This window comes from Alosa sapidissima, chromosome 14 (assembly GCF_018492685.1).
Source record: "Alosa sapidissima isolate fAloSap1 chromosome 14, fAloSap1.pri, whole genome shotgun sequence".
Taxonomy (NCBI): domain Eukaryota; kingdom Metazoa; phylum Chordata; class Actinopteri; order Clupeiformes; family Clupeidae; genus Alosa; species Alosa sapidissima.
In genome coordinates, this window is record NC_055970.1 from 23,737,928 (window position 1) to 23,750,766 (window position 12,839).

At 43.3% G+C, this 12,839-nt stretch overlaps 1 protein-coding gene across 1 annotated transcript in view; it reads right to left on the minus strand.

The window, feature by feature from the left end:
* LOC121681671 (cohesin subunit SA-1) overlaps positions 1-12,839 on the minus strand; it is a 31,866-nt gene that overhangs the window by 17,804 nt on the left and 1,223 nt on the right. The window contains exons 2-13 of the mRNA XM_042061541.1: positions 9,796-9,859; positions 9,562-9,667; positions 9,163-9,375; positions 8,501-8,597; positions 7,990-8,066; positions 6,983-7,187; positions 6,071-6,222; positions 5,423-5,620; positions 4,166-4,264; positions 3,978-4,057; positions 3,500-3,607; positions 3,266-3,365 (exon numbers count right to left, since the gene is read on the minus strand). Of these exons, the coding sequence (XP_041917475.1) occupies positions 3,266-3,365; positions 3,500-3,607; positions 3,978-4,057; positions 4,166-4,264; positions 5,423-5,620; positions 6,071-6,222; positions 6,983-7,187; positions 7,990-8,066; positions 8,501-8,597; positions 9,163-9,375; positions 9,562-9,667; positions 9,796-9,833 (1,473 nt within the window). The 5' untranslated portion in view covers positions 9,834-9,859. The remainder of the gene's footprint in view (positions 1-3,265; positions 3,366-3,499; positions 3,608-3,977; positions 4,058-4,165; positions 4,265-5,422; positions 5,621-6,070; positions 6,223-6,982; positions 7,188-7,989; positions 8,067-8,500; positions 8,598-9,162; positions 9,376-9,561; positions 9,668-9,795; positions 9,860-12,839) is intronic.

The following is a 12,839-nucleotide window of genomic DNA, read 5'->3' on the forward strand; positions in this document are numbered from 1 at the left end:
ATCGATACTTTCTCCCTAACACAGCATGTACAGGGGCCAACACACTCTCTCGGCCATACCCTCGACCTTGTTATCACAAAGGGTCTCGATGTCTCTACAGCTGTTAAAGACCTGGCCTTATCTGATCATTTTTGCGTGTTCTTTGATGTGTCTATGTCCCCACACACTCAAAACACAGCTATGATGGTAAAAAGGAGAATCATAAATTATCAGACAAGTGCTCTCTTTGAGCAAGCACTTTCACTAAAGTCAAGTCAACTGTCAGACTCTGAAGACTTATTTGATCACTTTAATGCAAAAATGGCAAACATTATGGATGACATTGCTCCATTACAATTCAAGAAAGTTAAGGACAAACAGAAAGCACCATGGAGGCAAAATCCAGCAGTTAAACTTCTAAAAAGAGAGTGTAGGAAGACTGAAAGAAAATGGCGTAAATACAAACTTCAGATCCACTATGAAATCCATAAAGAGATGCTCCGCACATATAACTCTGAAATATGCAAAGCAAGACAGTCTTTCTTTTCTAACATTATCAATAGAAGTTCAAATAACACTCGTATTCTATTTTCAACTGTTGATAAGTTAACAAATCCCCCCTCACAATTAGCGCCTGAACTTCTCTCAACTAATAAATGCAATGAGTTTTCATCTTTTTTTAAAGGTAAAATTGACAAAATCAGACTCAACATATCTGCTCAATTACAAATTCAACAACCTGAACTTCCAGCAACAAACAGAGGGAAACTAAACTTGATGTCAGAGTTCAGCTTGATAGACTACGAAACACTTGAAAAAACGGTACAGAATCTCAGCCCTTCCACATGTGTCTTAGACACTCTGCCTACCAATTTCTTCAAAACTGTTTTTCACCTCATAGCGGCGGATGTCCTTCAAATTGTAAATGTATCATTGCTGTCTGGCACTTTTCCTAAGTCAAAAGTAAAGCCACTTCTCAAGAAGAATAACCTGGATGCCTCCATGCTAAACAATTACAGGCCCATATCCAATCTACCTTTTATTGGCAAAATTATTGAAAAAGTAGTCTTTAATCAATTAACCACCTTCCTAACATCAAATGGGTATTTTGATTACTTTCAGTCTGGTTTTCGGGCAAATCACAGCACTGAAACAGCTCTCATTAAAGTTTCCAATGACATACGCCTCAACACAGATTCAGGTAAAACATCAGTCCTAGTGCTACTGGACCTTAGTGCAGCATTTGACACTGTTGATCACAATATTTTACTACACAGACTAGAACACTGGGTTGGATTTACAGGCATAGTTATCAGCTGGCTAAAATCATATCTACAAGAAAGGAGCTTCTTTGTTGCCATCGGAAACTGTACCTCAACACCAACGTCCTTGACCTGTGGTGTTCCCCAGGGGTCGATCTTGGGGCCACTATTATTCAACCTCTATATGCTCCCACTTGGACAAATCATTCAAAATAATTTGATTTCATATCATAGCTATGCAGATGACACACAAATTTACTTAGCTCTATCACCAAACAACTATGGTCCTCTTGAATCTATGTGTCAGTGTATAGAACAAATCAACACCTGGATGTCTCAAAATTTTATTCAGCTGAACAAAGAAAAAACTGAAGTAATTATATTTGGTAAAAATGAGGAAAGACTTAGGGTTGTCACTCTCCTTGACACAAAAGGGTTGAAGGCAAAGGATACTGTTAAAAACCTTGGTGTATTAATTGACAGTGATCTAAATTTCAACAGCCACATGAAAGCGATAACTAAATCAGCTTTTTACCACCTCAAAAATATTGTCAAACTCAGAGGGCTGATGTCAAAACATGACTTAGAAAAACTCATTCATGCATTTATCTCCAGCAGGGTTGGTTACTGCAATGGACTGTTCACAGGCCTTCCTAAAAAGACTATTAAACAGCTTCAGGTGATACAAAATGCAGCAGCTAGGACTCTAACAAAAACTAAAAGAACTGACCACATTACTCCAATTCTTAAGTCCTTGCACTGGCTTCCAGTAAGTCACAGAATTGACTTTAAAGCACTATTGCTTGTTTATAAATCAGTAAATGGAGCAGGACCTAAATACTTGTCAGACATGCTTCAGCAGTACACACCTTCTCGTCCTCTCAGGTCCCAGGTGAAAAACCTGCTAGTAAAACCTACAGTTAGAACTAAACATGGTGAAGCAGCTTTTAGCTGCTATGCGGCTCAGCTGTGGAACCAACTTTCGGATGACATTAAAAAGGCCCCAACTGTAGCCAGTTTTAAATCTAGACTTAAGACCAAACTGTTCTCAGACGCTTTCTGCTAACTGTGCCGAGTTACAAATTCTGAATCTGCCTCGATAATTATTCTACTTTGTCTTTTATTACTTTTTTTACTACTTTTGCCTTTGTTTTTGCTTACTAATTATTCTTTATTTTTAAATGATTTTACCTTGTGTTTTATGTTTTCTTTTTATTATGATCTTTACCTTTTAACTATTCTTTGACTATATTGCCCTTCTATGCTTTTATTTGTTATTATCGTTTGGTTTTGTTTATGTAAAGCACATTGAATGACCTCTGTGTATGAAATGTGCTATATAAATAAACTTGACTTGACTTGACTTGACTTGACTTATTTTCAAATCATCGATTGCTCAAAGAGGAGAAAGCTAGACAGCGAGAACAGAGCTTTATATAACGATACGGGGGCAATACCACGCAAAACTGTCACGTCAGTAACGCCAACTAAATATGGATGTGACAGTTTTGCGCGGAATTGCCCTGGACCTCTTCTATATATTCTGAGACAGGCAATTTTAAGCGCCAATTTTGACTGGACATATATTTGTATTGATATATTTTGGCAAGTAAGTTTTAAACTGCTGCAACAAAATTCCCTGATTTTCCATGACTTTGCACCAAAAATGATAAAATTCCCAAAATTCCATGATATTCCAGAATATGATATTCCCAAATTCCATGACCCATGGGAACCCTGACCCTATTACATCACCGTCCTAATCGACTATGTCACACACTTGGCCCTGAACTGGAGTGGAATTCCGAGTAGGTGGAGAGTGAGCTACATAGTGAGCTACATATCTCATCCATCAGCAGTGCTCAACCACTTCCCTCGCACACATTTTTCCTACTGGTCTGGGATCGAACCGGCAACCCTTCGTTTCCCATAACGGGGGTACCTTGCTCTGAATGATAAGACGTATTGGGAAAATGGGGGTACCTTGCTTTGAATGATAAGACGTGACGGGATGACGGGGGTACCTTGCTCTGAATGAAGAAGTTGATGAGCAGGTTGAGAAAGGTCTCATGGCGCTTCTCTGTCCCAATTTCTTCAATGATCTTATCCACCTCAGTGCAGAGACTGGACAAACAGGATCAGCGTGTGTGTACACACACACACACACACACACACACACACGGGCAGTGAAGTTGAGCTGACATATGACAAAGGATAAGCTTTGATAAGCTGTAGGAAGCTGCAGATGCTGAACTTACATGTGGTAGAGGAAGCTGCCGGCTGCAGAAGCCAAACCTCTGTGAATAGCGAACACTAGCGGGAACACCTGAGTGCACTCCTCGTCCGACAGACCGTCCTCCGAGTTCCTATAGCAACACACGCACACACACAAGTGCAAGTGTGAACACATACAGTACACACACATACACACACACACACACACACACACACACACACGTTGGATACAGGAAGTTAATAGCAAAGTCACTCAACCATAAAATATGCTGTGTGAGGGGGGGAAATCCTTGTAGATGTAGATTGCTGGCATTTCAGTGACCTTCAGTAGGGTATTCAGTGCTCAAGCGTTCACAACACAATCACAGAAATGCAGAAATGAACAGAATGACGCACAAGTGTGCAATCTTCACAAATGTGCACTCGTGCTCTCCCACACACATAAAAGCATACACACAGACAGACACACACTCACACACACACACACACACACACACTCACTTATGGATGAGTAGAAGCAGCTTGACTGCCTCCACCGCCACCTCGGCGTCTTTGTCCAACGCCATGTTCAGCATCCTCTCCTACACACACACACACACACACAAAGTTGTGAGACCAACCCATAGAGGCCGTATCATAAACAGAGCGCATAGTGCAGGTCAGGGGTCGACGGCTGGGTTTGGGGCTACCTTGAATCTGCTGGTGAAGAGCTCCAGGCGGCCAATAAACTCCTTCTCCTCATGCAGCCTCTGCAGCGCTTTCACGCAGCGCAGGCGCACTACGGGTTGCTGACGAGGAGACAGATGGAGACGGAGAATTCATAAATATGGATTTTGTAGGGAAAAAAAGGACTTCATTATTAAATTTCCTTGCTATTAGTTCACATGCTGGTATGCAATACGTAAAAAATATTATTTTTTTAAACCAAAAGTATCCGATTTATGCGCTCTCCAAAATGAACAGCTGAAAGTGTCTGCCTGTTTGTAGACAATCTTCTTTTAATGCCCATGCGTCTGCCAAAGGATATTTTCATTGATCAATATTTCTACTTTACTTATAGAGCCAGTGCAGTAAGGAAGCCCCAGGCAACCAAAGAGCTTATGGGGCTTACAGGGATCAATTATAGTCTTCCGTATGAAATACACACCTACAAGAGGTGGAATGACACCTCACAAACCTTAATCCAGCAACAACGATTTTAACTCAAAATTCAGTTCATGCCGGTACTGCCAAACTATTTATTTACGAGAGATTAGTCATCTCCTATTATACAGCCGTTAGGTTTGGTCAAACTGTGATTTCTGATTGGATGAAAGGCATTCCAGAGTGGTAGATATCCCAGGACATCCCCACTCTGACTTTTCACTACAACTGATCAGTCCGATAATTCAAAATGGCAGAGCAGCAATTTCATTCACATTTGACTTAAATTAAGTAGATTGGATGTTCATTGCAATTAGCTAATCACAAAGGCTGTCATTAATCATGCAGCTCGCAACTCTGTCCCAATGGTATTTTATCTTATCACATCTTTTTATGTCTTTTTATGTCTCATGTCTTCCTCCTTGTGCAACAAACAGTGAAGCTCAACTAACAGTGCTGTGTTGTGTAGGGTTGAAGAGGGTATTTTAATTGAGTCCTTCTGTCTCTGTGTGTGTGTGTGTGTGTGTGTGTGTGTGTGTGCTCACTCACATCAAATAAAAAGTACCTTTTTGATGTACTTCAACATTTTATATCAATTCTACGACATGATCATCCATATCCGGCTCAGCACGCAGACGATGGAATTTGGTTTGACTTTGGTGAATATTATGTGACAGGAACGAGGATCTGCAGTTATCGAGGATCTGCCGCTGTCCTTTTTTGAGGTCTGAGATTTTATTATGTGCCCACCCTAAGGCTAGAACTAAACTATGTGTCAATAGCGCCTACAGGAAAGGAGGAACCTTGTCGTGCAGCATCCAGCCGAGGTACTTGAGGTAGCCATCGTTGAGGAAGACGGAGGAGTTGGTCAGGACCCAGCCACCCAGCTCCTCCATGCAGACGGCCCGTATCTCCGGTACACGGTCCCGGTAGCGGTGCACAAACACACCCTTAAAGATGGCGTTCATGATGGAACACAGCTCCGTCTGGTGCTCCATGAGCTGTGTGGATGTACACAACACACACACACACACACACACACACACACACACACACAAAGGGAGACACTTCAGGGACACTTCAAAATGCAAAATTCAGATAGCAACCCATTAGTCTTACAGCCTACCACCCTCTTTAACAAAGAACAAAACATTTTATACATTCACAAATGGTAAAACAAATTTCTGCAGCATATCTGATCCACATATATATTTATGTGGGTTGAGTGTGTAGGTGTGTGCGTGTTGTATACAGCTGTGTGAGTGTGTGTGTGTGTGTGGATATTGTTGCTCTAGTGGGGTGGGGCACACCTCTTGTGCACTGTTTATATGTATTTATAGGTTACGGGCACTTGGGTATCACTGAGTGAGAGTTTCTGTGTGTATGGTCTGTGTGTGTGTGTGTGTGTGTGTGTGAGAGAGAGAGAGAGAGGGAGAGGGAGAGAGAGAGACCTCGCTGTAAGACTGTTCCAGCTCCTCTAGTTTCTGAGTGGCTCTGTGTTCGGAGGTTTTGTTCTTCTCCAGCTCACAGCGCCGATTGGTCACCTGGATCTGTGCAAACACACTCACCGCAACCTCCACCACCGCACTCATCAGCTTCATAGCTACAAAACACACACACACACACACACACACACACACACACCGTCATACAAGCATGCATACACCGGAACTCATCAATCAGCCTAAACCAAGTCATGATGAGTGGTGAGTGGACATTATGGGTCTTTCTGAGTGCTGGTCCTGATAATATTGAGTGAAAATAGATGACTCACAAATAACCTCTCAGCAGTCACCCCTGCAGCGGCTGCATTAGGGACGGGTTAGAACTCACAGGGGAGAGGCTCTGTAACTAAAGCCACTGATCCGATTACCACACAGTGAAGGGCACCGCATCGTCGCCTCTCTGCTTCAGGCTGATTCACAATCAATGACTCATCAATTAGAAGAACACTGGAGCATCAGTCATTTTCACACCAAATCCACCAATTGGTTTACGGCACTATAAATCATCTTTGTGTGGATATATTTTCATTTAAGATTGTAAAGTAAGTGGGAGATATAAAGTGAACTTTTTAGTTTTACGTTATCTAAAACCTTTTCAAATATGCTCTCTGAACATTTTAGTACATAATAGTTTATTCTGTGGAACTTCAGACAAGTATCCCCCACAATCCATCATAAAGTAATCCTTTTGCATGATGATTTTCCTCCTTCCCTGACAATGAGTCTTATGTGCCTTGGAGAACTCAAATTAAAATTCAAAAGTGCTCCATTGGCATAACAAATCGGGAACTGGCGTTGCCAAAGCAGTCTTTGAACACAGAGAGCAGGACGGAACACAGAGAGCAGGACATCACTCACCGATGAAGGTGCTGGTGTGCCGGAAGGCGCGCACCTGAGAGTCAGCCAGGCCGGTGAGCAGTGGCACCAGGGTGCTGAACAGGAAGTCGTCGTAGAGCAGGCTGTGCTGGCAGCGGCGCACCAGCTGAGCCACAAACTCACACAGGCTCTCACGGAAGCGCCGCCACTGGGGGCCCACCGAGGACAGAGGGTAGGCGGCAGAGTCCTGGACATAGAGAGGAGAGGAGGCAGGGAGGAGAGGAGAGAAGGGGAGAGGAGGGAAGAGGAGCGGAGAGGAGAGAAGAGGAGGGGAGGAGGCAGGGACGAGAGGAGAGGAGGTGAGGAGAAGAGGCAGGGAGGAGAGGAGAGAAGAGGAGTGGAGAGGAGGGAAGAGGAGAGGAGAGGAGAGAAGAGGAGGGGAGGAGGCAGGGATGAGAGGAGAGGAGGTGAGGAGAAGAGGCAGGGAGGAGAGGAGAGAAGAGGAGTGGAGAGGAGGCAGGGAGAAGAGGAGAAGAGGGAAGAGGAGCAGAGAAGAGGGAAGAGAAGTGAAGATGAGAGGAGGAGGCAGGGATGAGAGGAGAGGAGGGGAGGCAGGGAGGAGGAGGAGAGGAGGGGAGAGGAGAGATGGCAGGGAGAAAGTGAAGGAAACAAGAGAGAGAAAAACTTAATGTACACTTAATGACCCGTGTGATGTTTTGCATTGTATATCCTACAGCCATGCTAACAAAGCTTGCTGATTTGAACTGGAAAGAGAGCAAGGCAGACAGACAGAAAAAAAGTCAGACAGAAAGGGAAGACAAGAGAGAGACAGGAAATAAAGGAGGAGGAGGAGGAGGAGGAGGAGGAGGAGGAGAGGATAAGGACTGTAAAGAAGAGAATAGGGAGAGTGTGGGTGGGTCATAGTGAAGGTCCCGAGAGACAAAGGAAACTCTGAGCCATCCACATAGATGGAAATGACAGGGAGAGAAAGATTATTACAGCTCAACACAGAGATGGCCTACGACACACCATCTGGACACAGCACTAACCTCTTTGAACTCCTTGGTCAGCTGACAAATAATGTCACTATTCTGCATGCTGGTCAGCATTTCTTTGCTAACAACACCTGTATGTAAAAAAAACAAAAACAGATTTCATTTAAATCAGCCAAGCCCTGGCCTCTGATTCCATCTCCAACTGTTCAATATGTGAGAGGCTTTTGTTATCTAAATATCAAATTTCTAGGACACATGTAGAGGACAAAACATAAACTCACTCACACATATATAAGCTTACATGAAGGTAAACATTTGTCTGTGTGAGAGTGTGGGTTTATTTGTTTATGCAGAGCATAAGTGCTGCAGCTTTTGCTCTCTGGTCTGCCAGTTCCCTTAAGCTGGGGGGTCCTGCCATCACAGGCCTGACCAGGGGCCCAGAGCCGATCAATGACTCTTAAAGACAAGTCAAAACACCATTCCCTTGACCTCTGACCTCAATTATCCCCCAATTGAGCGCAACATGCACTCAGCCACACACCCCCCTGCCGTCATGACCTCTCACCTCTGCATCCACAGCACTGCACTAGGAAGTTGATGAGCTCTAGAAGACCCGCCTCACGGTCCTGCTTGTAGTCCTCCAGCCATTCAGAGACCACCGTCTGTGAGAAGACAGCCAATGAGGCAAACAAACGCACCGCTCAAGGTCATGCATTTTTTTTGTAGCATCACGCTGAGGGAGGTGCACCGAGGTCAGGGATTACCATTTCAACACCCCCCCACCCTCCATCCTCTACTCCATTTAGCTTTTCTTCCATCCATCTCCTTGTCATTAGCCCCTCCATCGGATGAATGACGCGCTTCCCCTGTCCGTCAGTCAGTTCTCATCTCTCTTCTATGTCTGACCAAGACCCCCCCCCCCCCCCCCACACACACACCACTATTCACTTTGACATTATGGTGGCGTTGGTGGGGGAGGGAGGTAGTATTCAATTTCTAAGAGCAATTCTAAAGAGTAAGAATCTGGGCCTGAAATGCTGTCATCTATGTGGGCTTGCAACATGTCTGACCAAGACCCCCCACACACCCCCACCCTTTCCGGTCCCATGTCTCTTCCAGTTTCCCTACCTCCACGACTCCTACCTCTCCTTTTTCTCTCTCTCTCTCTATTCCCATTTCTCTTTCTTTCTCTCTCACTCACACACACATACTCCCTCACTCCCTTACCGCCAGAGCACAGCGGCCAGAACTGACGGCCTCATACAGACTCCCAGCAGTGGTGTGCTCCTTCCCTCCCTCCTCCTGCTCTCCCCCATTCCTCCCTCTTTGCTGCCGGCTGGTGCATCTGGGCCCCTTCTGCACAGGGGAGGAACTTCTAGCCGGAGGCGTCAGGCTCGAGCTTGACTGGTCTGACACGTTTCGTCTGGGTCTCTTGGGTGGCTGGAGAAATGGGGGAGGGGGGAGAGATAGAAATGTAAAAACACAAACATTACAGACAGCTCGCTGCAACATATGCTTTGGTGCAACGGCACTGAATAATCAAGGTTTGTGAACAAGCAAGTAAGTGTGTATGCATGTCTGTGTCTGTGTGTGTGTGTGTGTGTGTGTGTGTGTGTGTCTGCAGACCAAAGTTCCATGGGCCACTGTCTGCTTCATCCTCTTCTTAGATTTGAGTTGAACCTCAAAGTCACTTCCAGACTCAGACACATCCTCCGAGAGCTCTTCCTCCGAACTGAACCATAACACAAGACAAAGGAAAGGAACAATAATGAACCAGAGACATGTTTAACTGTTCAATAAATCACCGTTACACATTCAACATGTATGATATGGCCTCAAGAGATGTATGCAGATTCTTACCTTTCCAGGGCAGAGTCCTCCAATTGCTCCATGTCCATGATGAAAGGTTGAACTGATCAGCTGACTGAGTAGATATAATTAAAAAGTTCAGCTGAAATTAAAGTGTTGATCTTCATTTTCATCCTAAATCGATCACCAAGTGTGCAATAGCTCTACCAAAACGTCTCCCCAGAGAGGTGTGCCTGCGTTTTGTGTGTGTGTGTGTGTTCTTGATCATGTGCAATTCTCTATCAGCTGTCGTTGACATCAAGTCAAAGCTAACTGCGCTGCAGCCGTAAACCAATCACAAACCTATTGCCTAAGAGTGGGACGTTCAGCGGGATCAGCAGTCGAGAAACACTAGCTATGGTTATAGTTAAGTGTGCTTGCAAAGCAGCACACTTATTGTTCTTCTTAAGTTTTATTATTATTTTTCCCGTCTCCCTAATTTTTTGTCAGCCCTAGCGCCTAGGCCCTTTGAGACAGAGACACCGTTCCAACTTTAAAATGTCCGGTCAGTACCAGTGTAAGTTGGTCGCGAAGATGACGTCAGGTGGGCGTGCCGTTCGTCCGCCATATTGGATTGAACAGAAAGCGAAACTAAATTTTCACAGGTCACAAATTTGGTCCGAACGCCACGAAACTTGACGTACATTATCCTTGGACCAAGCCTCACAAATGTTAGCGGAAGGATTTTTGATTTTCGAAAGCGTTTGCCCGTCACAGCCAAACGAAATCGGCGGCGAAGCTCCGAAACAGGAAGTCGTCCATATCTCAGGAACACTGTCACATATCGATACCAAATTTTGTATATGAACTGGGGACTCCAGTGTGAGGGTGCATAGGCAAAAAAAAAAAAGAAATATTCCAAAAGTTTCCATCATTTGGCAAACCACCCACGGGTATTTGGTAACTCACACCATTCACCTTTTCACCATTCACCTTCTATCACAATGCCTTCCATGTATGCACAATGTCTCAGAGCAGACACAATGTCTCCAGGCAACCTTGCCCAATCATGAAATCCTTGCTCTGCCATGGGATAGTATGGACTTACGAACTGAAATAGCAAGGAGAACAGTAGCTATATATAGCTTACATAATAGAGTTGTTTTCACATTGACGGTATTCAAATTAAATTTTTCATTATTGTTACATATCATGATGGGAGAGTATTATTAAAAATGTTACAAGTATGCAAATGCATATGTTTACGGGCATTTAGGTTTTACTGTGTTGTTTTGTTGTAAAGACATGCAAGGCATTCTGGGCCATGTAATGAACAGTGGTCCGCAGCACTCCATAGGCTACGTATTAATATGAATAGGTGTTTCTGTAAACCTAGGGATAATAAACAGCTATCTCTGTTACAAAAACGAGCTGGTAATCGCTCATTGAAGAGGGTACTATGATAAAAAGATTGTTTTCCTAAAAGCATGGAGTTGACGAAAGAATAAACAATCAATGTCACGTTAATGTTAAATAGCCTAGAACTATCTGAACGCTAGGTGGCAACGTTGTATTACATTTCACTAGTGTAGCCTACTTGAAATACGGTGTGAGATTCCCAAGTAAGGAAGGTGCAAATATTATGTAATTTATCATGGGAAATTATTGGAAATGTTATTTCTTGTTTATTCTAATTGCAAACCACACACATCCATTCGGAATCACACGTACACATTTAATACTGAAAGACTATCATTTTGTTTATTTGATGTTGCCTTAGCAACACAGCCTTCAGAGCAAAGATTCTAGAACAGGGCGTCAGAGAGACACGTTTTGAGTTTGTGGCCAAGAACCTAAAATATCGGTTTCCATGTGCTGGATGGTGTGCGTCCTTTATGAAAGTAAGTGTTTTATACAGTTAACGTTACAGACATAATGAGTCATGTTGTAGTGATCAACATAAATGTGCCCCTTCTGTTATTAGAATGCTAAGCGGAGAAGCATGCTAAGCAGAGATTTAGTATCATTAATTTCTTATGTGGCTAGCTATAGGGAGGAGGAGATGTAGTGCTATGTTGCTAATTGGGATTTATGTTGTTTAGCGTAATGCCATGGTCATTTGATATGAGATGCTTGCACTCGTAACTTCGTCACGTGTAACTTTAGGACTGCTATTTTTTTTTTACTAACAGTAATTCACGAAGCACTTTAGCCCTAAAAGTAGCACCTACGTCTGTGACGGCTTAAAAGAAGTGGCATGGACTCCTAACGCGATGTTTTGAAATGCGTCTACTATTGTCTACAGGAGCTTCCAATCGCGAGGGAACTTGCATTGTAGGCATAACTAAGGGATGCAATAACACCACCAACAACCAAAACTAGCCTACTCATTGTCAACATGTACATGAAATGTAACGTTTCATGTGGATCAAATTAAAATGTTTTCTTTGCAAACGTAAGCATAGGCATATGGTGACAGATTAATTTATTAATGCTGCTGTGTGAATCACGGTAAGCGCGAATGAAGTGGCCACTTCTTAATGGGACCCACTGTATGGAAGTGGGATAAGTAAAATAGAGATGTTTTAAATAAGATAAGGTTAATCAGAATTCTACTATATGCCCGCTTGACAACGGCAGAGATAGAACTGGCCTTTGGCCATAGCAACCATCCATTTAGAACGACTGGCCTTCATAGCAACCAAAGATCTGAGCTGTGTTGCAATGTGAGGCAAAGTATAGAAAGGTGATGAAACATACAGAGACAGGTCAAGAAATATAGTGCAATGTAGACAGTAGTGTACAGTCGATTTACAGACGGTGGTTTAGAGTAATATGAAGTATTCCTTTATTCTGAGATAGGCTACATCAATAGGCTCTCAAAACAACCCCAGGCTCACAAAACAATCCCAAACAGACATACGGTCTTTAGAGCAAATCCATATAGATTATTTGTCAAATAAACCAGTAAAACATAATTTGTGGGATGGAATATATAACATTCACACTCATAGCTCATATTTTTTTTAAATAAATCAGTGAAAAAGTATCCTGACAAACAAGTAGCTTTTTAATGCCTTGGTCATATTTCATAATTTCAATTCCTCTGTAGGTTA